A 25,841-nucleotide genomic window follows, 5' to 3' on the forward strand; every position below is an offset into this window, starting at 1 on the left:
TTGACCGAGTATTGGAGCCCCTTGATTAATTTTTGGGTTCAAAATATCAACGCCCACTTGCGTGGATCTCAATTAAGCTCTGTATATACTGAGCCTAAAAAAATTGATAGCATCTCAGAGACTTCAAATTTGATATATCTTAGCAGGGAACTTGAAATGCAACTTCAAATTTGATATATCTTAGCAGGGAACTTGAAATGCAACTTCTTGGACAAAATCAATTCCCAATTTCTTTCTTGGACAACTTGAAATGCATAAGTACATAATGCACAATGTCATTAACTTCATGTCATATTAAGCATGTAGTTCTGATACAACTGTTTAAGAAATCGGATGTTGAGTATATAATTTCGAAAATTAATGACAAAAATGATTTATTTTTATTACGCAATCTCAGACAGGATATTTTCGACCACACTTTTTGTAGGTTCTCGAAAGTTGAGCGCAAGGGCATTACGGAGCCCATGTCTTGCTATCTAAGAGGGCTATAAGGTCATTCAGGCATCCCCCAACTGCAAGATACCAACACCTTCTAAATAAAGAGATAGCACATATTCTAATGTTCCACCGTAGCTTTATATTTGTGTTGTCTTTTTACCTTAAACTATTTAATTATCTCTTGAATTTCTTACTCTTTCAGGAAAAATGGCAAAAATATAGGACTAAAAAATGCCAATTATCAAAATAGACCACGAGACATGAGGTCAATATGGATGCCCATTCTGATATGTTTCGTTACTATCATTTATAAAATCTTATACTATCGTTTGACAAAAAATGTGTACTTGTTAATGTATCTCAAACTTAACGTATGCAACTTAATTAGAGTGCGTACTTAAGAACCTTCGACTTTGTATGTACATAAATAGTATAAATTACCATATGTCGATCCACCAATATCGAAAACTGTGGCATACTCCTCTGTAATTAGTAGGGCTTGAAGGAAATCGTTTGGGAGTAGAACTTCTCTGTACATATATGGCCAGTATGCAATGGTTATTCTCGTAGCATTGGAAAGTCCCTATTAAAATGCAAACAGCAAATTAATAATTTAATACAAGCCTCCTTTACAATGAGCACAACATACGTGCGAACATTTATTGAAAAACACCACCACAAGACCAGAATTTATTGAAAAAAACAAGAAAAATCATGGGACAGACCAAGAAATTAGATTCACAAACCATCTTCAACTTGAACCAACAAGATCTTCACCTTATTACAGACACTCTAGACCCAAACGAAGAACAATCTACTGTCACAATTGACCAATATTGTATGTTTGCGCCATTACACAATACACCACCTCTTAATACCGCAGGGAGCTATTAAGTGGAAATGTCATGCTGCAGTTGAAACTGTATTGCCCAGATATGCCACTCGCGTCAAGAGAAAGACTTATTAGCTCAATGGAAGTGTCTGCTCCTGATTCTTGACTCTTCAAACTTTCACTCTCTACATGACTTTGCTGAGGATCATTAACCCATTGATCCTTTTTAAACTTCCTCAGACCTTCTAATTCCACAACTACTTCTTTCATTGATGGCCTCTCTTCACTTTTCAAAGAAAGACACCTCTTTACGAGCTCCGCAATCGCTTCGAGTTGCTCCAAGGTCCCTTCCCTTACCAGCCGAGGCTCCAAAATTTGGAACAACCTACTTTCCTTCATTGACACAATGAAGTAAGTCGCCAAATTCCTTTCCTCATGAGACCTGTCAAGACAAATAGGCTTTTTCCCAGTTAATAATTCCGCCAGAACCACTCCAAAACTATAGACATCACTCTTCTCTGTTAACTGGCTAGAGTGAAAGTACTCCGGATCCAAATATCCTAAAGTCCCTTGTACTAGTGTAGTCACTTGAGATTGGTCAAAGGGGACTAATCTTGAAGCACCAAAATCTGCCATTTTTGCCACGTAATTAGCATCTAGCAATATGTTGGCAGACTTGACGTCTCTGTGAATGATAGGAATGGAAGCGGAAGAGTGAAGATAGGAAAGTGCACCAGCTGCTTCTGTGGCTATTCTCAATCGATTATCCAATGTTAACCAGGAAAATGTCTTATGAATATGCTCGAATAGTGTGCCATTTGATATGTACTCGTAAACAAGTTGAGGAACCTCTGATTCAAAACAACACCCCAAGAGCTTCACAACATTCCTATGGTTAACTTGCGTAACAATCAACAACTCGTTGATGAACTGCTCTACTTGGTTCTTATCAATTACTTTGGACTTCTTGATGGCGACTATACGTTGATCAGGTAAAATTCCCTTGTAAACCACACCGTACCCACCGCGGCCGAGTATCCGGCTCTCGGCATAGTTGTTAGTGGCTTTCTTTAGCTCTTCAGCTGTGAAGATTTTTGATGGCTCTGCACTTTTTCCATCAATTGAAGAAATTTTTTGTTTCATTAATAACCCACCATTTTGTTGGAAGAATTGGTCCCTTATTTTGATTAGCTTCCTTCTCTGTATGCTGAAGTATAGCCCAATTACAACCATCAATAATGACAAGAAGCCAAAACTCAATCCTGCAGAAAATTTAGGTGTAGATTTAGTCATTAGGTAATAACTACAAAAACAAATACTAAAAGCTATATATTTTGCCTAGATTTTGTGTTTCATTTTTTACTCCTTAATTTCCTGTCTTTCTTTCTTATGAAAATGGGTGAAACTTCATTTCCGTTGAAAGTGGAAGAATTCTAAGAAAATTTCCTTGACTACGCTACTATGTCACCATAATATATACGTTACAAATTAATTAACGAGTACTCAATATATACCAAATGATGTGACAAATTTATTAATAAATAAAGTTTATTAGCTTAAACTAAGCCCGTCAACGAGGCATATATTTTGAAATGTTGTTGCGTCCTCATTTTGATCGAGTATTCTGCATAGAATAAGGTTACAAAATAGGATATATGTTACTGTACAATTAAGCATTGCTTAAGGTTTGAAACTATAAAAGAAGATTAACCAGAATGAAAAAATACTTTGCAAGTTAGCCTTGCAAACTTGCCCCAGACAGTAGCGGCATCCCATATCTTGATCGAATTGTTTGGGCAGGGGTTTGTTCACGTGTGATGACAGTGGATTTCAAGTGGCATTTCGGGTTTGGGGGTGTATTTTTAGGGATTTGTTGATCTTTGACCAGCGCTTAGGTCTCGGATACTTATAAAGGTTAAGTAATTTTAATTTTCTTGTGCCTTTGTCCTTTTAATCTCTATAAATTTCGAATTCGGTGATTAATAAAAAAAAATGCTGATAAAAAAAAAATTTGTAAGAAAATACTACTCAACAAAAAAGCTTTTTTTCTTTCCGCCTTCCCTATACAAAAACATGGTTAAATTTCACTGGTCTCCCCTGAGATTTTTGACAAATGCATAGACCTCCAATGATGCTTTTGAACTAACACTTCTCTACCTTGCTTTTGAAACTAATGTAAAGATTCCCCACACAGTTAAGTTGGCTTCGACGGTGTAAATTTTAGAAAAAAAAAAAGACTCGAATAACCTCAACAGACATTGTTTTTAATCAAAGCATCACCATTATTCAAAGCTCAACTGAAGTCTCCACAGCCATCACCTTCCTAAAAGCTTCAAAACCAACTTTCCTAGCTTCAAAAACCTAGCTTCAAAAATTAAATGCTCTAATTTTCAATCCATTTGAACCAGTGTGAATATCTTATTTCTCTGATCATTTAATCCTAAATGGTCCTCTTAGTTTCATCCGAGTCTCATTTTTCGTCCTCCAAATATCAATTACAACTCTTTTAACCTTTACGTTTAATTTTCGTACCAAATTAATCCAATTGATAACTTCTGTAAACCAAAATGAACGGAAAAAATCAAATTGATGGGGGTTTAGACATTGCAGTTCATACCAAGTTGATCCAATTGATAACGTTCGCCCTCATCTAATTTTTACCGTCCAGTTTAGCTGACATACTCCATCAATTGGACTAACTTGATACAAAAATCAAACTTGAAGGTCAAAAAAGTTGCAATTGATACTTGGAGGACGAAATTGACACTCGGGTGAAACTAAAAAGACCATTTCTATAAATTTCCCCATTATCAATGAGGCTCACGGCCTGCTCACACATACAGGCACGTTGTTAACCCACACCTACTACAATGCAACCAATGTGATGGTCACCTCGCCCCGCTAGGGGCCGAACAAAATGAAGAGCTGGTTTTGGCTGTTGGTATCGATCCCATCTCACTAAAGGAGTTTATAAACTTTATAATAAGGGATAGCTTTAACCTTAGGCAGCCATTAGACTAAGGCTCCGTTCCGGAACGCGAAATAAGTACTTATTTTTTAAGAATGTAATTTCAAACTCAAAAATAATGGGCTTATTGAAATATAAAAATATGTAATATGGATCTTGTTTGAAAGATCTTAATGAGATCTTTAATGCAGTGTAAAAAAAATTGAAAAATTATTTTTCATTTACATTATTTTTTAGTTTGAAAATGTGAAATAAGTACTTATTTTTTAAGAAGGTGTTCTGAAACGGGCTCTAAGTATTTGTGGCCCTTTATAGGTCTTTATTATTTTAATATTTTGCTCTGCTATGTTGTGGACTCTTCGTTTTTAGTTGAAAGATTTTACGAGGTACCAAAAAAAAAAAAAAACCACAGAGGAAATCTTTACAATAGTTTGAAAAGCAGGGCAGGTAGTGATATTTTAGAAACTTCAGGTTTGGTCTTTGCATTAATTTGTCAGAAACCTCAAGTGAAATTTATCCAAAAAAAAACTTTTATACAAACATCGTGTATTTTTCTTATGAAGCCCATGTAAGGACCCTAATTTGGGTCTAATTTTTTTTGAATAAAATTTAGTAATCTTACTCCTTAATTATTAAATCGATTAGAATAATTGATTTAGTTAAGAATAAATGACCTTGTAACTAGAATCCTAACCAACTACCTAACCTAACTAAACCCATTACATTCCCATCCATCCATCCATCACCCTCCACCCTTTCAACCCACCGTCACCTCCCCATCATATAATGTTTCTCCTTTTTTTTGTCTACATTTTCTTCTTAGCCAATCAAAGATTGACAACCATTTTAGACCCTTTCTTCTACCAATTAAAATCGGAGCGTTATAGCCCAATTCATCAAACGAAGTACAAAACCATCCCAACAACTTATTTAAGACTCAGTATTAGCAACGGTGACTAAACCAAATCTAACCAAATCGAACCTTAAATCTCATATGTGACCAATATATCAAAATCAGGTAATATCTTAACTGTCGAGCAATATATAGGATGAAGATGTTAAATTTTTTGGATTTCCATACCTATATTTGCCACTATATTGGCTGAGATTGTACATTAATACACCACCCATTTGTATGTAATGTTACGATCAAGATTGTGTGATAGCTCCATCCAATCATGGTTGTGATGCTTTGGTCGTTTTTTGTGTGCTAAAGTTCGGTCGGCGGCCTTCTGAGCTCTCAATCGGGTGTGGGGCTGGCATTTCGTCGTTCTGGGGTGGTGATCTCGCTGATCAAGATTGTTTTGTTGCAGGGGTTGTTCGGTGTTATGGCTGATGGTGGTGATGGTTGGCCCTCGGGCCTTAACTGCCTTGGCTTTCACTGTCGTAGGCTAGTTCCCGCCACCGGTCTCTACATCTGGGAGAGGCCGGCTCGGCTTAACAGCGAGGCTGAGCTCCAGTGGTTTGTATGGCAGTGGCTGCCGGTGTAGTTAGGATTTTGTGGGATGGTTTGGGTGGGCCGGTCCAGGCTTGGGTCGGATTTGGGTTTTGGGCTTTCTTTGTTTAATTTAGGTGTTGGGTTGAACTTTATTGTATTATCTGTTGTGGACCCTGGTAGACCTTTGAATGTTATGAGCTTTGCCCTTATGGTGTATTGTCCAACTATTTGTTGAATCCCTTTCCCCATTTTTAATAGAATTCATCCTTTGCCGATTAAAAAAATATATATCCATCCAAAATACTTATGATAACTGCTACGTTAACCTAGCAACCATATTGTGCATGCAAGACTTTACCAACAAGAGAATTGGATTTGAAGCAGGTTTTATTAGTTGGGCAATTACCTAGAGATAACTTGATCCCTGAGGATTGTGAGGCTTGTGAGGCCTTGGGAACAATGGGAATGCACCCACTTCCGTCTGTTGTTCCATCCCCAGAGTACTGATCTAAACATGTACAAGTAAAACTTCCTGCGGTATTGGTGCAAGTTGCATTCGCATTGCAGTTATTGAGGATGAGCCCGGTATTGTTACACTCGTCGATATCTGCCAATATATCATTAAGGAAATATTGGTACACTAGCTGAACTTGTGATTCTATTATATTGATCAACGTAATCTATCGGAAAGATTTCAACCCTTCTGCTACGAAAACGGGGCCACTGACGGTGTGTACCGACAGCCACACTTGGCCCACTATGGGCCCGCACGGATGATCCGAGCCGTTCAATAATTTTAAAAAAAGTATTCGAGCGGGCTTGTGAAAAATCAACTCAATCCGATATGTGTAGGCACTCGATACAATCTTTTTTATTTTTTAATTTAGATTTTGGATCTGTGGAAAAATAGAAGATTGGATCGAGTATCTACACATCAGATTGAGCCGATTTCTTACAAACCCACTCCGTTTTTTAAAAAAATTATTGAACGGCTCAGATTATCTGTGCTGGGCACATAGTAGGCCCCCGTGACCGTCGGTTCCTACCGTCGGTCTCCCCAATCGGTTTGCTTAGCTTTTTCGAGATTTTAAAACATGTCACTTTCACAATTGTCTAACATAATTTTGGCCTAATAAGACAAATGACTTAATTTTTTCATTTTTGTTCAATTTTTTTTTGCATTTATTAGTTTTTCGTCGATTTATTGTGAATTATTATTTTGTTATAATAAAAGAAATCTAAAAAGTAAAAAATTACGACGAAAATTTGAATTTATATATATATATATACACACACACAAGCAATAACTGATAGGAGTACTTGCTTTGAGCCATTCTAGCACTAACAAATCAGTTTTTGCCACCTCGGGCTGTTGCAAGTCTATCTTGGGTCTGTCCCAAAGATCTAACGCTAAATATCGGGAAAATGTCGAAATACCCCTCAAACTTTGCACTCAATGTCTAATAAACTCTCAAACTTCAACAAATTTTAATTTTACTCTCAAACTATGCTTCTGTTATTCAATTAACCCCCCACCATCCACTTCTATCAAATTGAGAACGGAAAATGGTAACATGTACATTAATGGTGAAGGGGAACTGTTAGATGACTTATTTGGAGGCAAATTAAGCCTCATGGTTGGCGGCGACTAAGGGTGGCAAACGGGCGGGTTTAGGTCAAATTGGGTAAGTTGTTAGTGGGTTGGGTCTTTAATGGGTCATTGACCCATTTAGACCCATTAACTATGAGTCTAATTACCCATACCCAACCCGACCCATTTATTTTAAAACAAACCCGACCCGCGCCATTAACCCAATTACATATATACTAAAAATTATGATCGAAAAATTAGAAAAGTAAAAAAAAATTATGATCGAAACTCATAAATTTTTTCAAAAAGACAAGAATAAGTAATTTTTTTTGTCTTATTGATTTTTTTTTTTGTCTTTATTCAAAAAATTATAAGTTTCAATCAAATTTTTTTACTTTTCCTATTTCTCTCATCAAAACAAATTAATAAGTTACAAAAATATGACACAAAACAAAAAAAATGCAAAAACAAATTGAATAAGGACAAAAAAATAAGTCAATTTTTTAATCCAAACCCTTTGCGGGACTACCATGAGAGAAATTTATTCACGGCGGAGCACAATTTCATAGGTTCATTCGCGCAATTAATGAATGAGATGTGTTTTCAATTTTGATTGGTCAAAATAATTGTTACCGGTCACAATTGATTTTTAATTCAGACCATTCAAAATATTTTTGGACGCGTGTGATTTAGCACAAAACAATTGAATAAAAGAGAGAGAGAAGGCCATGCTCCTGGGGCTTCAGGGGATGGGGAGAGAGAGAGATAGAGAGAGAGGGGGCGGGGAGGAGGGAGAGAGAGAGAGAGAGAGAGAGAGAGGGGGGGGGGCCAGAGGAGAGAGAGAGGGGGCCGTACTCTTCCACTTCCCAATTGCAAAAGAGACCAATTAAGAGATGAAATTTGGAGGGTTACTTTCATTGCCCATTGGGTCATTTAAGTTGACCCAATTGATGCCCAATTATGACCCAACTAATAATGGGTTAGCTGGGTTTGAACCTATTCTTACCCAACTAATAAATGGGTTGGGTTGGGTCTATTTTCTAGTTGATGGGTCTGGGTTTGTTAATGGGTCTGGGTTCAATTTGCCACCCATAGCGGCGACGGAGGAGGTGGTGGTGGTGGTGGTGGTGGAGAAGGAGAAAATGGTAGAAAAAAGAGTGCACTAAAAATGATGAAGAAGTAGACAAGAAATATGATGTGGGTTTTCCAAAGGAGAGGGAGAGAGACTGCGGGCAAAATCAGTGAAACTTACCCGAATCTAACGTTTTTATCCACCTTTGACGTCGAACTCAACAAGTTTCATTTTCAATTTGACCGAAGTGGACGATGGGCGGTTAATTGAATAACGGAAGCGGCGGTTAATTGAATAACGGAAGCGTATAGTTCGGGAGTAAAATTAAAATTTGATGAAGTTTGAGAGTCTATTAGACATTGAGTGCAAAGTTTGGGGGGTATTTTCAAATTGGAAATTGAAATTTACATTCTCTTTTTTGAATTTTAGTGTTGAAAGTGTGTATATTTTTTTGCTAAAAAACAAAAAAGGAAGCATAGATATCAAAAAATGGAGTGTAAAAATCAATTCCCTTGAAATTTTCACCAAAATATCATTACTACAACTTTAACAAAAATCTCATCTACACATAGTTTTATTCACCAAAACAAATACTCCCTCTATCCCTTTTTTTCTAGGATTTTAATTTGGGTTGTTCCTTAATAAGTGTCCATTTTGGGTTGTTCTTAACTAGTGGATAAAAATTTGTACATTTTCCATTTTTTTTGTAAAAGAATATTCCATTTTAAAAAGTTAGTGAGTAAAAGTGTAATGATGATACCTCCATATAGGTTTAGTAGGAAAAGTAGAGGTAAATATTAATGTGAAATGTGTAATGATGATATCTCCTTAATAAGTTGGAGTTAGGAAGCAGAACGTTTAAAAAGAAACAATGGGAGTAATAATTGTTGTGTGCGGTATGAATTTAAAATTGATGTAATTTGTGGTCACATCCCAGATCATTATGGTACATAGAATTTTAAAAATACGGAATTGTTGTTAGTTTTTTTTTTTTATCAACGAATTGTTAGTTCGATTCCACGAAAAAGATAAAGAAAATAAAGAATTGTCGTCGGTTCACCCCTTGTTGCTAGTTTCACCCTTAGTCACACAAAACTATTAAAAACACAAACAGTGCTACCCACACAGAACACGTACAGATTATGGTTTGGGGTCCACTACAGATCCTACACATACAATTCGAGCCGTTCATTAAATATAAAACATTGTTTCAAGGGTCTTCACAAAATATTAGCTTAATCCAATACCTACAGGTGCTTGATTTAATCATCTAACTTTTCATTCGAATTTCAAAATAATGAAAAGTGGTTATTTTCCAAAATATTTGGGTAAAAGTAAATTTTGACACAAAACTAATCAGAGTTTCGCCAAATGATCAGAGCCGTTCAATTGGTTTAAAATAGGTTTCGAAGAGTTCCTGTATAAAAATCAACTTATTCTGATATCGGTAAGGTCTTAATCAGTTTATTCAATTTTATCCTGTAAAATTTGACAGGAATCAATTGAATGAACTGATTAAGCACTTACCGATATCCGAATGAGCTTATTTTTTACAAGAATTCTTAAAAAGACGTTTTAAATAAATTGAACAACTCCGATCAATTGCATGGGATTCCAAAATGGGTCCCACAAAAAACTTGTGCCTAAATTTGTGTCAACTTTTGTATGAGAATAACCGACCCCTATATATATAGACGTAAAATAGGATAATAAAATAATACTCTTTAATTTTGATATTTAAGGGATGAGGGACATTCCCCAAGTCTGAAGGGAGAAAGAAAATTTGAAGGATGATTTCAAATTATTTAGGGTTTGAGGGATCTGGTGGAGCATAGATTTCATTCCCAGTCTCTTAAATTTTCTATTTGAGGAATCTGTTTGAGATACTCTTATGAGTTTACCGCATAGCCATATGATTTGAAAACACAAAAATACAACAACAAACCTGTGCATCCAGGACTGAGATAAGGATTGCCCTCGTAACCGTTTAAGCAGCTACAAAGATATCCTCCATAGCCGTTAGTTGAATTGTTACATGAAGCATTATTCTGGCACAAAGATGCACTCGAGTTTTGAGCTTCAGGACAAGTCTGGTTTCCAATCACAAAATCTAGTACCACGGGTACATTACCCAAGGTTCGGTTTATGAAACTAGCCGGGTCGTTGAAATCTGATGTACCGTTGAACTGAAAACTGTCTTGCTCCCCTAGAAATGCGTACATACAAGGGTCAAATGACAAAACCTGTACAGAGGCAATAGAACAACATAGAAGAGAATGACATTTCAGGTAGTTTCGATCTTAAGAAGAAAATTGGGAAAAAAGAGAATAGCGTTCATGTAGAGACTCGTAAAAAAAAAAATTTATTTTCTTTAGTCGTTTAAATAAATGGAAGATCGTATTTTAACTAGGTTATATGTTTATTAATGTGGGAGTACGGATTTACGTCTACCGTTGTGTATCGTACATTCGGAGAATAGTAAATTTTGAGTTTCGGTGTTAAAATGATGTTTGGAAATGTTGGTAGCGATCGGGGTTGATTCGATGAACGCTGGCAAAAATTTTCAAATCTGTCCGCGATGTACCTGTACCGTGGTTTACTAGTACCGTTACATCAGGCAAAAATTTTTGATTTTTCAGCACGTGATTCAGACACTATAAATAGACCTCTTATGTTATTTTCTCACTCCAACGCCACGAACCAAGCCCCAAAATCGCCCCTCTACCTTCTCTCTTCAATCTCTCACCCAAATTCTTGGATTTCCACATCAAACACCTCAAAATCTTCAAGATCTATGGGTTGTTCATCCTAATTTCATCCGGAATCAAGGTTATTGCGCTGAAAGAGGTAAGAACTCCATCATTTTCGGATTTCTCTCTCTCTCCTCTCAATCACTTGTTCAACCTCACTTATTTCTCTTGATCTTGGGAAATCTTGGACCTAGGTCTCGTATTGTAGCTTTGGAGGAGCTAGATCTTGGTGTTTCAAGCTTGGGTTACTTAGGGTTTTGCTCAAAATCCGTTGTGGTAGGGATTTCTTACTCTTGTTATACGATTATGTGATGTTTATGTACCTAGATTGTGCTTTGTTTCGTGCTTGAGGTTGGGTTTTGGTGTTTCGATCGAATCTGGAAATTTCTTCCCGTTTTCTGAGTTTCAGTCAATTTCAAACGGCCATAACTTCCTCGTCCGATGTCCGTTTCATGAAAATTTTATATCGATTCGAAAGTCTTGAAGTTAGCTTTCGTTTGTCACTAGAATCACCTTTAAACTCTTAGTACACGGAAAGTTATGACCATTTGAGTAGAGGTGTGTCAGTCGGTCGATGTTTGCGGCTACTCCTAAGGTTATTTTCGTTCCGTGTTATATATGACTCCCTATATGATTAGAATATGTTTAAGTCACTCTTGACTATGGTTGCTTGTGTCCTAATGGCTTGTTGTTCGATCTTGTCTCTTAGCACTCATTAGAGTATAATATTAGTTTCGTTGGTTGGAGAATATACCGTAAGGTTGATTGGAGTACCGTGGGCTATAAGGGGATAAATGGTGAATGTTACGAGTAGACGTGAGTTTGTCTATCGATCCTATGGGTAGTATTGTGACTTGTGTCCTCATTCTATATGTTTTCCGTTAGGAACCTAGTGGGTGGTGTGTCGTAGAGTCTTTGTGGATTTGATACGTGATGTAGGGCGTCGTGATAGACTTTGATGAATAACGTGGGCTTAAAGTATTTATCAATATGCAATGGGTGTGCTTATGAGTTTGGTATACATGGATAATGAAGTAAGAACGACTGTGAGTTTGGAAAGTGATGTTCGCTTATATACGGATTGATAATGCTTTTACGTTTACGTGATTTGTAAATTCTAAATTGAGGGTCCTGCAACGCAAGGTGTGGTAATGCGGAGACTCTAGAGGGCCCGCAACGCAAGGTGTGGTAATGCGGAAACCCAGGTGGAGAGAATTCAATGTGATGCAAGGGGTGGTAACACAGTTGAATGTCTCACATGATGAAATGAATTATGATTGACTTGGAAGTTTGTGTTGATATTTGTACTGTTGGTTGTTTGAGATTGTGGCTGTTGAAAAAGTGAATTAACGGTTGACTCTATCAAGGTTTATTTTAAAGAAAAAAATTCAAGTTTTGAAAAGAGGATTTTGGATAAAAATCCTCCGGTATTCTTGAGCGAATCAACGGATCTGGTATTTGGGCACAAATCAACGGACTCCGGTATTTCAAACTCAAATCAACGGAGCTTGACCCGTGGTGGTCATGTATTTTCTCGAAATTGTTTTCGAAATTCAAATGGAAAAGTTTTATGAAATGAGGCTCTACGGTAGATGGTATGAAATGAGAAGGTGGTTTGTGACATTCATTCGGAAAATTATTAGATGGTTAAACTATTATTGATGTTTGATCGATCGATATGGGTTTTGACATTGCTTCTAGTTGACGTGTGGATGGTTAGGGTTATCGCTAAGATGTCTGAAATCTCGAAGTCTAAATTTGTTAGTTCATTGTGGTAATCCCTCTTGTGTCTCATGTTCAATTGTTGAGTCTCATTCACGTTTGGCGCATACTTCATCGCATTTTCATATAACTTGAGTATAGATTTCTCTACTGAGCTAGTGTAGCTCAACTTATCATTTTCAGGTAAAAAGCAAGGAAGTTGGCATGACGCGCATCTCGTGCTTGTTGTTCACGTGTCTCGAAGGTATAAAGAAGGAATTGAATTTGCATTTTATTTGAAAGTAGTATTTGGAAGAAAGATTAATGAAAACTGTAATATTATTATGGTATTTGATAACTTGGGGCTTCGAGCCAAGCTTGTATCTTTTAAATTTAACTTTGAGAACTGGGGAAAATAAGTCATTTGGGTATTACCGGTACTTCAATATTGTTTGTATTTATTGAAAATGATTATTATTTATGTTGAAAATCTAGGGCGTGACAGTGCAACTTCTTTCTAAGGGACTAGTGTAACGACCCTGATTTTTGGTAAATAAAAATTTCACTAAATATTTGAATTTTATTTTTAAATACTTGGATTGCTTTTAAAATTCCTTTTAAATTTCTATAAACCGTTATAATTAAATTTTAGTCCTTAAATTTGTATTTCTTGATTAGAAATCCTACGTGTCAAGTAGAATTAGTTTTCAACCGATTAGTTGAAAGAACCGAACTACCAATTCACCTAGTTACAATCTCCTAACCATTGATGGACCTTTTTAATTATCTTTGAGCCTTGTGAACCCCTCCAAACCCTAAATGAACCCTTGGACCTTAAGAAGTAATCATATTATATTTCATGACTTGTCATTTCAAACCTTATTCTACATTATTATCTCTCTACCCATTGGATAATAAATGTTAGGGAAAATTTTATCCCTTGGTTAATAAAACAAAACTTGTCAGTGTGTGTGTGTGTGTGTGTGTATTTGACTAGATAAGTCAAAACCAAATCCTATCACCTTACTTCCAAAAGAAGCTAACTTAAATGCCACCTTTTGACTAATAGGCCTAAATCTAAGTTACCTACCAAAGTCATTTTCCTAGATTGCCTATGTACTTATATATACATAAATATGGGTACATATGTACCTTTTAGGCTATTTTAAGCATGCTTATATATGTCTATATATACATAGTACTTTTGACAACCCATTTCTAGACTTTCTTTTTGTTCTTTCTTGCAAGCAACCTATTCTAGGACAAGACAAGCCAAAAACCCTTCATGATTTGTCATTTCAAGGTCATACTTATCATCATTACCTCTTTACCCTTTGGACAATAATTGCAAGAGAAAAGTTTATCCATTGGGTAATAGAACTAAGTCTTGCCAAAATCCAAAAAGTACACATAAGATTTGGCTAGCCAAATCAAACCAAACTCCACACTCAACCTAAGTACCACATGACAACCTATTCTAGACTCTCTCTTTTTTGTTCTTTCTTCCTAGCAAGCCATTCCTAGTACAAGAATAGACTAAAAACCCTTTTTAATAACCTAGATTTTGGACCAAAATTGGATGACAAGGCATGGCATGCTTTGATGTGATTTGACTACACAATGAGGCAAATCCATGGGAAAGAGAGAGAGAGAGAGAGAGAGATTTCGGCCAAGGGAAGGAGAGAGAGAAGCTTCATTTTTCCTATAAATAGGACCCTTATCCAAGCATGCAACTCACACATTCAACCTTCAACTTCTCTCTCTAGAATCCTTGTGTTCTTACTTTGTTTTTTCTAGTTCTTCCTTATTCTTGAGTTCTTTCTAAGTTCTTCAAGAAACTCATCCTAGGCCGCCACTAAACCGCCCTTCGATCCATAAAAGTTTAGTAGTATAGTCAAGAACTAGTTTCGAGAGAAACCTTTCTCTTTCGAAGCTACCAAAAGCTTACTGTAGGAAGTCACTCCGCCCGAACGTCAACTTACTTTCCATAGCCGCCCCTACCGCTAAGAAGAACGGTACATTTTTTTTAACTCATTAATCCTAATATAGAAAATTATACGATCATGTAGATTTTTCCATCTTCATTATCTCTAAGTATATGTAGTTTATCCTTACTCTCTAATTCTAAGTATAAATAGAAACTTGTATGAATTACTTGTATTACTTGTCTTGTGATAAAGCATAAGTGATTTTCACTCCAAAGGCGTCCGTACATGTGGCGTTATGCTTTAAGTAGAGATTTGAGCATGATTAGTAATATAAAGTTGGATGATCTTGCTAGTTTAGTTTCAAGATTACAATGAATGATTTATGATTACATATGTGAAAAGTCCTACCGCGGAGTCTATACATGAAAACGAGACACAAAAATTGAGAAAGTTAGAAACATGACACCTAGGGTGTGTTAATGGCAATGTATATTTTGAAACTGCAGTGTGGCCGGACGTGATAGCTCATTGTGTGTAAGAAAAATCGCAATGTGGCCGGACTTGGTAGCCCATTGTGTGGATTTGTGGAAACCACAACGTGGCCAGACTTGGTAGTCCATTGTGTGAAGGAAAACTCGCAATGTGATCGGACTTGGCAGCCCATTGCGTGGATTGTGAAAACCACAATGTGGCTGGACTTGGTTGCCCATTGTGAAGATTGTCAACGGGGCCGGACGTGGTAGCCTCATTGGTAATATGACTTGGTTATTCGCGGAGAGGAGCCAATGCAAAGTTTTGTGTGCCAATGGGAACCCGGTACAGCGGAACCATTGTGAGGATACTCGGGAGACCGAAACAACAGAACTAAGGTTGGGTGTGTTAAAACGATTTTGGAAATGTTGATTTGGTAAGTGATAAATGGATACACGGTCCTCGACGAGTCGCGTAGGAGAAACTCAGAAAATCATGGACACCAACGTTAGTTTGAATAGTGAATGTGGATGTGTCATTGTTAACCATTTTGTTAGATATGCATGTACTATGTGGAAATCATTAATATTATGATCTAATGTTTATAAGTTAAGGATTAGTGGGTATGAATTATTTTATTAAGCTCTTGTAGCTCATGGTGTTACCTTTGGTGACCCTGACATATTATATCGGTGGTAATGCTGGTATAATATGTCAGATTTTGTAGATGAACAGGGTGAACTCTACACCTTGGAGGCTTTCGGAGCCGATGAGCGGGCTAGGATGGAGGAGCAGGCAGAGTAGTAGTTAGGAACCCTAATTATCCTCCTTATGTTGAATAAATGTTCTATTGTGAGAGTTATGATATAATAATGAGCCAAACTCTATTTACGTTTTCAATAAAAATGTCTAGTTAACGTTCCTTAAATTCGGGGCGTTACAACTAGAGCGTCCAATTTTACCAATTTTGGGCCAGGGACTATCGAAACCATTGATTTATTAAAACTTTTCAAGATCATCAATCATGCTGAATTTCATATATATGGACAGGATAACAAAGAGTTATTTTAAGAATAAATTATTATGTAATAATATCTAATGGTATTTGATCAACACGATGGACTCCACAATGTTTAAATATGATGACAAGTGTAGGCTCCCCGACCAGAATTTTGAGGGTTGCCACCCGAATTTTTGAAATGGATGATTCAAGAAATCGATGGTTTGATTTGGAAAATTTGATTTGGAAAAGAATACTTTTGGCCTTGTAAAAATGTTGAGATTTTGAATTCAGGAGTCAGGTTACGAGAGAGAAAGGTTTTGTTGAAAAAACACCCCTCTTGCCCGATAAAAATCGGTCTCTACTAAACATTTTTAATGGGGGAATTTTAATATCATTTGAAAAACTAAACTTTTTAGAAAACAAATACGAGATAGGGACATAGGATTGGATATATCAATTAGACGTGCTTGTGGTGCTTATTGTACAGTAGATGCCGAATGAATGTGTAGATATGAAATAATAGCACAATATTCCGCCAATGTCACATAAAACACCGGACGATGTACCAGATGCATCGTACGATATTATCAAAATATCGTGCGGTACACCTTTCCAACTACAATCTACCAATATTATTCAGAACATGCACCGCACGGTGTATCACGTACATTGCACGATGTAGACAAAATACCGTGCGGTGTACTTTTACACATATTTCAGAACAACTTTGCATTTTCAAGACAAAACGAACCGTGGGTTGGGGGAAAATAGCTTCTATCATTTTATTCTCTCTGATTCTCTGTAAAATAGTTTATCAGACCTTTCTGGTTCATTTGATCATAGAAAATGATGTTAAAAACCCCTTTTTAAGTATTTTAGAAGCTTTAAAAAAATGAGTTAAAAAATGATCTTCATCATAAAGCTATGTTTTGAAATACACCTGCTCAAGCTCTCAATAATATCAACAGAATAAACAACTAATAAGTATGATCCATGGATAAAAGGAAACAACAAAATGAAGAGAACACACTGGAAACATAACGCCGCACGATGGACTACGTTACATTGTGCGGTGTACTAAAACACCGCACGGTGTAACATGTCCAGTGCAGTCACCAGTTTTTGTTTTGTTTTCAGGCTTTGAAGCTCGTTTAAAACCCAAACTCAGTATAGAAAGACTGAGAAGGGCCTCGATCGGCTCCCCTCAAAGCTAAATATGATTTAGCTCAAGGAAATCGATTTATACCTTCTTGTAGGCTTGGATGTGCTTGAAAATAGAAAAAGGGAGGTTGATTTGGACTGAAAATCCCAAAAATCGGTTGGGTTTCTGAGTTTAGGGGAGATTTGGGTGAGTTTTGTAGAAAGAATAAGAAGGGAAATCAGTTTGAGACTGATTTTGTAATAGATCAGCTTGTGGCTTAATGTAGAAAGAGAAAGAGATGTATATAGTGTTGTGAAATGACTGAAAATAGGTGTATATATAGTGATTTTTATGAGTATGGGTCATTTATAGAGGGAAGTAGAGGACATGTATTTGCTTGGAGTGCACTCAAAGGCAAACAAAATGCTCTAACCACTCTGTTGTGCATGTCTGACGCGCATGGGAATTTGCCAGATGCTCCTTCTGACAGATTCTTTACTGTTGTCAGGAATCTTTTAAAATGTCGCGTGGCTTATTGAAATCTCGTGTAGTGGAGTGATTTTTTGAAATTTTTTGTAATGCCACGCGGCGTTTCTAAAATGTCGCGCAGTGTTGTGAAATGCCACGCGGTATTGTATGATAGCACAGCACACCAAACTTCGTGGGGGTGTCCCGGATACTCCCGAACTCGGATTTGAGTGCGGTTTGAAGTGTTTGAAAGCTTATTGAGTCCTCTTTCTAACCCAATTAGTTTCACTCAAAGATGTTTTATACATTGAAATATATGCCCATTTTACCTTTAGTGTGTCACAGAAAAAGTTGTTTTTGACAAAGCAAATGCATTTTTCTCTTTTACAATTGAACCGGGGCCCACGTGGACCCTACATGTTTAAAAAGGGATATTCTTGAGTTTAGTGAAGGAGTAGCAATTCAAGCCTTGAAGGTATGTTTTTCCTTATTTCATCAACGGGGAGCCAACCGAGTCAAACTTAAAGATAATTCGAAAGCCCGGATTGGGGTGTCAACAAGTTTGTTACAAAATTATATTAAAAGTCATGCTTTTGTGTAATGAATTAATATTTGATTTTATTAATCGGTTTTATCTTTTTTCGATGAAAATCTTTTATGGACAATGTTTACATAATATTATTGGATGTTATATTTGTGTGTCTACTATTCTATATAGTAGATGATCCAGTGTGTAAAATACGGCTTACACACCGAAGATTAGATTATTGGTTCTTGTAGAATATAAGATATAGTTCACGGTCTTAAATGGAACTGGACACACCATCAGTAGAACTGTAGTACAATATTTTAGTAGGTTTGTCTTGATTACAGAGAACAAGACAGATTATGAAAGATATCGCATTGAGGTAATTGTCTTTGTACTGACTTTATAAGACAATTAGAACCTCATTGTTATTATAAATATTTATGCTCTTAATCCAAAGATAATTAATAGATGTATATATCTAATGTTGTTGACTTTAATTTATTAGAGAGTGAGATCCTCTTTAGGGTCAATAATCTCGGTGAGTTGGGTCACAACATTATGCGTATTATAGCTCCTTGAGTAAGCTTATAAGTTTTAATTATGTTAAATCCTGCAGGTGGATATTTGTATCCAATATATCGAATAAGTTAAGTAGATAGTCTTAAGAAATTAATAATGTTAATTAAATATAATTGTTAGTAATTTGATTAAATCAACGGGTATATGCAATCTTAACGTGTGAAGATATTTAAGTATTTAATATCATAGAGTTCGTAATATAATTGAGATAAGGACGGGAGTGCAATTGTAATTCTCTAGTGGAGTAAATTAATTATAATTAGTGAAATAAGAAATAGAATCCTGGTGGAATTAGAGTTTCTTATTTATACTGGGAGTTCAGACTTATTACTCCTTAAATCCCTATCGTAGCCCTATATATACACGTTATGCACATTTTTTATTATTTCACGAAATATAGAGAGATTTAGAGAAAGCAAACAGATCACGAACGAGTCCACTCTCGGTTCGTGTTCTAGACGTGCAGGAAATATGGTAAAAGATCGTAAGGTATGGTCAAGCTCAATTCGTGGCCTACAACAAGGTGTGCTGTAACAAGTTCAATCAGTGTTCGTGTCATGGGAGTTGAGGTGAAATCTTAGTTTCGCGTTGTAGGATTTTGCAATATTTTTGTTGTTTAATCTGTGCACGTTATTACTGGGTTCTGAAAATCGTCTCCCAACAAAATTGGGTTATAAAGAACCGACAACTAAACAAACTAGACAGTGTGATGCCTTTTAGAGACCAAGACAAAACCTTTATTGCCAAAAAAAAACTAGGAAAAAAAGGAAGTTACATGGGGTCCTTCAAGTAAGCACATAATTTCAGTATGGCAAATGCTAAAAAATGCGTTGCTTAACGTTAAATCATGTGTTAGACAATACAATCCCATCCATGTATTCCATTGAGAGGTCAACGTCGTACGAAAATATTTAGGCTATATTACAATAATGGAAAATGATAATGTCAAAATTGATTTTGTTAATATCAAAATTGTTGTGCACAAGAGTCTTCTACTTTGCACAGAGTACAAGCTTTTTATGCACAATAATTTTGACATTAAGAAAAATAGTTTTGACATTATTACTACCCTATTATGATAACTTTGCCTCGATATTACTCTTAGAACCCCTTCTGTAAAAAATGTTTCGAAACTAGCAACTTTTTGTCCTTCACCTATAAGTACCCCTCTATAGCCACCAACGATGGTGGGACCGATCATCCATTGACGGCCATGCAGGACCCACTTCAGGTTCCGCAAGGAAAATTTGAGCCGTTTACTAATTTAAAAAAAATAACCAAGTGGGCCCGTGAATCTGAATGAAAAATGAAACGATTGGATCGACCACCAACACATATTATATTGAGCTGATTTTTCATAGGCCACTCAATTTCTTTTGATCCTTTAATCTGAGTGAAAATTGGGGAGATTAGATCGAGCAACTACACATATGATCAAATTAAGCTGATTTTTCATAGGCCTACTCGATTCTTTTTAAAAAAATTATTGAACGGCTCGAATTTTTCATGTAGAACCCAAGTGGGCCCAGCGTGACTGTCGGTGGATGATCTGCCCCGCTACGGTCAATTACCGTAGCTTTTTCACCCAATTAAAACCCTAACCATGACATGTTCACTTCCTGCCACCTCCACCTCCATGATCCGATCTTTTTTTATGCTCAGGCTTCAGCAAATTTTCAACCACTTAAATGTGAATAATAGTTGTAGATTTTCATACTGACTTATTGAAATAATGTGCTCCCATTTCTAATCTGATTGTACCAATCCAACGATGGAAAATATAAACCACCCTCCCATATTATATATATATATATTGCACAGAAGAAGGAAAAAACGTATGTTGTGGCATGAGTAAATTAAAGCAAAAGGTTGTTTGCTATTTTAAAGGGGATTTTGATTAGGTTTTGGAAGGCTCGTGGACTCAAGGTCGTTGACGATCAAGATTACTAGGTGCGGTGTACATGTGACTCAGCAGGTGGTACTTAGAACGTTGTGAAGATTTACATCGTTTGGATATATATTTGGGAAAATCGAACCCCAAATTAGGGCTTCAAATCGATAGAAACCCAAAATCGAACCCTAATCGCAAAACACAAAAATCAAACGGATTCGAGAGAGGGATAGACAAAGAGAGATCGGGAGAGAGAGAAAGACCATTAGTTTGACGAAGAACATCAAAGCCAGATTTGTGATGTTCTCTCGTGTTCACGAAGAAGAGCCCTAATAAACGGGTTAGGGTTTCTTGTTCTCGTACGGAACGAGAGAGACACACACACAGAGAGAGAGAGAGAGAGAGAGAAAGAGAGAGAGAGAGAGAGAGAGAGAGAGAGAGAGAGAGAGAGAGCGAGAGAGACCTTGTGGTGTTCTTCTTCTTGTTCTTCGTCGAAATCATCTAAGTGCTTCGTCATCTTTGTCGAAATCGCCTGAGTTCGTCGCTTCTCTTTCTTTCTCTTCTGTCTGTGTTTGAAACGCAGAAGAAATGGGAGGAGCCGGGTGAGATGTTGTTTTGTTAGAACTCGGATCCTATAGTTTCTACCCGACCCACCCGTGTTTAGATCCGCGTGTGGCTCTTTAAAACGATAGTCATTGGATATCATCCAATGGCTAAGATAGGAGTCCTGCACCAGCCATCTCATCTGGGATCCCTCATGGGAACCGGAGTGTGTGTGTGTGTGTATATATATATATATATAAAACTGCACAATGATTTTAGTGATTTAATTCTTCCCGTGGTTTTTACCTATTCAAGAGTTTTCCACGTATATTTATGCGTTGTGCATTGTTTGCTTATGTAGTGTTTGCTAGTAGAGTAACTTAGTGATTTGCATTCATACGTTTAGGGTTTTTTATGAATTGTTAGGGAACCGTATCTTCCCTCCTTTTGGTCTCAAACTTCCAAATTTTTTCTCACATTCAAATCTCTCTCTTGATAGATTTTTGTTATTTAACATTAAGCATGTGGGTGGTTTTGGTGGGGGGTGGGGCGGACTGTGGGTTGCTTGGTGGCCGGGGCATGGTGTTTTTTGGTGGGGAGGTGGTTCTGGGTGGCTCAGTGTTAGCGGGTTGTTTCTTGTGAGTTTTCTTCGGTTCCAGCTCTTGGGTTGTTGCCGGTAGCAATGTTGGGTGCTTTCAGTTTTCGAGCCTAACAGCATAGACAATCTAGGCGTGGTTGCCGCTGGTTTTACACTGTTGGGCGTATCTGATTTTTGCTTAACGGCTAATGTGGAGTTGCACGTTTGATCTCCAGGTCTTTCGCTTTCAACGTCCCAATAGGTTCTTTGTTGCTGTTGTTTGGATCCAGAATTTGACCTAAACCTTATGGAAGGTTCTCTTGCAGATTTTGTTGGTACGATGTTTTCGTCCGACGTCGTCGTATTGGGATGGTGGGTGGACGGCGGGGTGGTGTGGTGTGGTGATTAGGGCTATTTTAGGTGAGCTTTTGATGGACACTTCCAAGTTGTATGTGCAGATTATATCGCTTTGTGGCTGGCTTTTAGGGTAGTTTGCATCATAGGATTAATTAGCAAGCAGATTGAATGTCGATTGGGATGCATTTTGTTCGTTATGATGCCTAGTCTTCCTATCCTTTTAATCTTTGTAACGTTACTTCTAGCAATTTTACTGTGATTAATAAAACTTTCTTCGCTGTTCAAAAAAAAGAGTAAGTTTTTTGAGTATAATGATAATATTATTACTATATTAGGGTAAAAATGTAAAAAGTTTCGTATGGTGATAATTAGATTAGGGTAAAAGTATAGTTTTATATACAAATACAATTCAGGATGGGGTCAGGATACTTTCACCCCGAACCCGGTCAGATTATAGAATTTTTACCCCGACCCCAACCCTATACCCGAAAATGAGATGGAAAACCCACTCTGTTCAAGGTGGGGCAGATTCAGCTAATGCACAGAAGGGTCACGTGACCCTCCTGAAATTATTAGATTAATTTTTTTTTAACCAAAAATTTGGTACCATATATTAACAAACCCAAAATATGACAAGTTCTAAGTTGTGAACTAGCGGTAATGACGTGCGCACTTTCAGTCATTGGTTTGATTCCCTCTAGCGTCCTCTTTTTATTTTCTTTTTATTTTGGAATGCTTAAACGTTTGAAAAAAAAAAGGGAAAATGACGGCCCAGGACATGTTTTGATAATTAATACCTGCTAAGGACAAACTAAGAACATTTGTTAATGCTGAAAATGTTATTGACGGGTATTAATTATTAAAACACATTCTTGGTCGTCATTTATAAAAAACAAAAAAAAAAGTAACTTCTAAACTTGCAGCCAAGGAGTATCAATCAAACCATGCCCATCAATGACATATGAAGTAGCACAACCAATAAACACACAAACACTTTTATACCTAGGTATAATTAATAGAACTAAATATAATAAAGTAGTATCTCATTCATTTTTTTCTTTAATATTCTCCACTATCTTTTGTCTAAGTAGTTTTATTAACGTTATGTTTGAGATGTGGAGTGACCCCTCTACGTGAAATTTCTAGATCCGTCATTGGATGGGACGGTCCGGCTGTCAAGCCTAGCCACGCTCTCTCCCTCTCACACACACACAACTTCTCTCTAGTTTCATTCACTATCTCACCGCTTTAAATCCGTTCCAAATTTTGAAATTCTAACATGACCGGTAAGTTTTGAGCAATTATCAAGTGAACTTGGGGTCACTTTGCGGTCGGAGTACCTAATAATTAGTGGTGAGGTGTTAAAAGAACTTTTTGAAAGTTTTAACCTTATTCAAAAAAATATCGGGTTCGTTAGTTTTGCGCCAAATATTTATGGATTATTGGTTCGTTTCGACAAGATGAATTGAAAAATTAAAAGAAATTACTTTTACCCAAATATTTTGGAAAATAACCACTTTTTAGGAAGAAAAAAAAAGTTGGCTTTTTTGGCTTAAAATTGGATATTTCCATAAATGTTTAGGTAAAAGTAAAAAAAATTTACTTTTTTGATTTTTCTCGTTGAGATAAATCAATAATTCACAGGAAAATTATTCAATAGTACTCCCGGTGTATATTCCTTCTCCAAAAGTTTGACGCAAAACTAACAAATACGAATTTTTTTTTAATAAGGGCAAAACTTTCAAAAAGTGCTAAAAATTAAGCGAAATGAGGTAAGTGAATTTTTTTATTGCTTTTTCTGAATTATTTTTCGAGTGTTGGTTTTCAGAAAAAAAAAAAGGTCCAAACCTCGGTATGATTGCCAACGAAGCCAAGGGAACCATCGAAGTTTTTGAGCCCCTCTGGAATATTACTTTGGCAGCAACCAATCCCCGTACAATTATTCCCAGCAACCACGTCCGTACCGTTGGAGCATGCGGACAAACATCCAGTACTGAATTCCCGGCCTTGATGCGAACACGAGATGAGAGCGTAGACATTGCAGCCGACAACCGTGAACTTATTCGTCTCCGAAAACGTGTATGGCCAGGCATCCCCCCACCCCATCCCGGCTGGGCTATAATAGGTTTGGTTCCCGGCCTGGTTGTAGCACAGAGCAGCGACGGTGTTTTGAACCCGGACTTCGGTTTGGGAGATTGATAAGACCTGGAGGCTGCCTAGGAAGAGCTTCGGAGGGTCGTACGAAGTGTTGCACGTGAGGTGGAGCCAGGAGCTGATGGAGCAGCCCGAGTCGTTTCCTATGCCGAACGGGTAAGGGACGGTAATGTCTCCGCAGTTGGGTTGGCAGCCGGGCTTGGCGATGAAGAAGCTGGAGTTGCTTACGGCGGTAATGTTGGGGTTTGTGTTCGTCGACCCTAACCCTAATGTGGGTTGTGCTAACAGGAGGAGGTGGAGGCATGAGAGAAACAAGAGGAGGAGGAGCACATCAACACGGAGATGCATGTTAAAGGATGGACACATGATAGTCGGAAGCGAATGCACTTCAACAACCAAGCGATCGAGCTCGCTCATGTGTCTATTTCTCTCTCCCCCGTCAAGTCAATTTATACAAGCGATTGGGGGCACACCCTCCTCCGTGTGTGCATTCGGGGTGGGAGCGTGGGTAGGTTTTTTCGAGGGTGATAATCATTTTTATGGCACGATTTTAAAAACAGGTCACACCTAAAAGCTTCTCTTCATTTATATATCGGAATAGATAGTACATACTAGATACCAAAAAATAATTATTTAAGTACAAGTGGAATGCCATGGATCTCCACAAATTAATGGACAAGAATATTTTATTTTAATGACGAAAGCCCTTACGAATAAAGAAGGGATCCCAAACTCTTCAAGTGGAAAGAGAATGTTAAATTGTTTGTCAAATTAAAACTGACAAAAGATATTTTGATCGAAGTCTTTCTATATCAATTTTTCTGCCTAAGAGGCTAGGGATTCTTAGTGCGTACAATTTGTTTAGAGGGTACCAAAAAAAACATTTTCTTTGAAATGTGTATCTTCAATATAGAATAATACGAGTATTATTCAGCCTGAAAAAACTTCTTAGTTAATTATACTTTTTGAATCACATTTTATTTAAATTTTTGGACGCAGGGCTCTGCTGTCCATGGGAGGCAGCCGCCCCTACCCACACCCTTCAACCCCTTCAACGGCAGCATTTTGAAGAAAAAAAAGCCCTTATCCTTCCTATTTGTGATCCAATGGAATAGAAACATGATTATGAGAGCTTTAAAGACAAAATTTAATTATGTCTCTTAAGAATAAAATGATCAAAATAATAAGATCTTCATACTGGTTCAAACGGATTGAAAATTTGAGCACTTAATTTTTTTGACTGTTTATATATTAAAAATTATGGTTAAAAAATTAAGTACTCTAATTTTTAATCCGTTTGAACTGGTGTAAAAATCTTATTATTCTGATCATATTATTCTTAAGGATCATAATTAATTTTTATCTCTAGATCTCTCATAATTAAGTATCTGCTCTTTATTTAGGACCATG

At 36.9% G+C, this 25,841-nt stretch overlaps 2 protein-coding genes across 2 annotated transcripts; both read right to left on the reverse strand.

The window, feature by feature from the left end:
* Window positions 1-1,111: 1,111 nt before the first annotated feature.
* LOC131324305 (wall-associated receptor kinase 17-like) lies at window positions 1,112-10,558 on the reverse strand. Its single transcript, XM_058356226.1, has 3 exons — window positions 10,285-10,558; window positions 6,083-6,283; window positions 1,112-2,532 (listed from the first exon to the last, which is right to left on the reverse strand). The coding sequence occupies exon 3, from the start codon at window positions 2,501-2,503 to the stop codon at window positions 1,310-1,312; it is 1,194 nt and encodes a 397-aa protein (XP_058212209.1). The 5' UTR covers window positions 2,504-2,532; window positions 6,083-6,283; window positions 10,285-10,558; the 3' UTR covers window positions 1,112-1,309.
* On the reverse strand, window positions 9,480-24,848 carry LOC131323705 (wall-associated receptor kinase 2-like). The gene is made up of 3 exons (XM_058355553.1): window positions 24,126-24,848; window positions 10,285-10,582; window positions 9,480-9,505 (listed from the first exon to the last, which is right to left on the reverse strand). Exons 1-3 carry the CDS (start codon window positions 24,846-24,848, stop codon window positions 9,480-9,482), a joined length of 1,047 nt encoding a protein of 348 aa, XP_058211536.1.
* Between the last annotated feature and the right edge of the window lie 993 nt (window positions 24,849-25,841).

This window comes from Rhododendron vialii, chromosome 4a, assembly GCF_030253575.1.
Source record: "Rhododendron vialii isolate Sample 1 chromosome 4a, ASM3025357v1".
NCBI classification, from domain to species: Eukaryota; Viridiplantae; Streptophyta; class Magnoliopsida; order Ericales; family Ericaceae; genus Rhododendron; species Rhododendron vialii.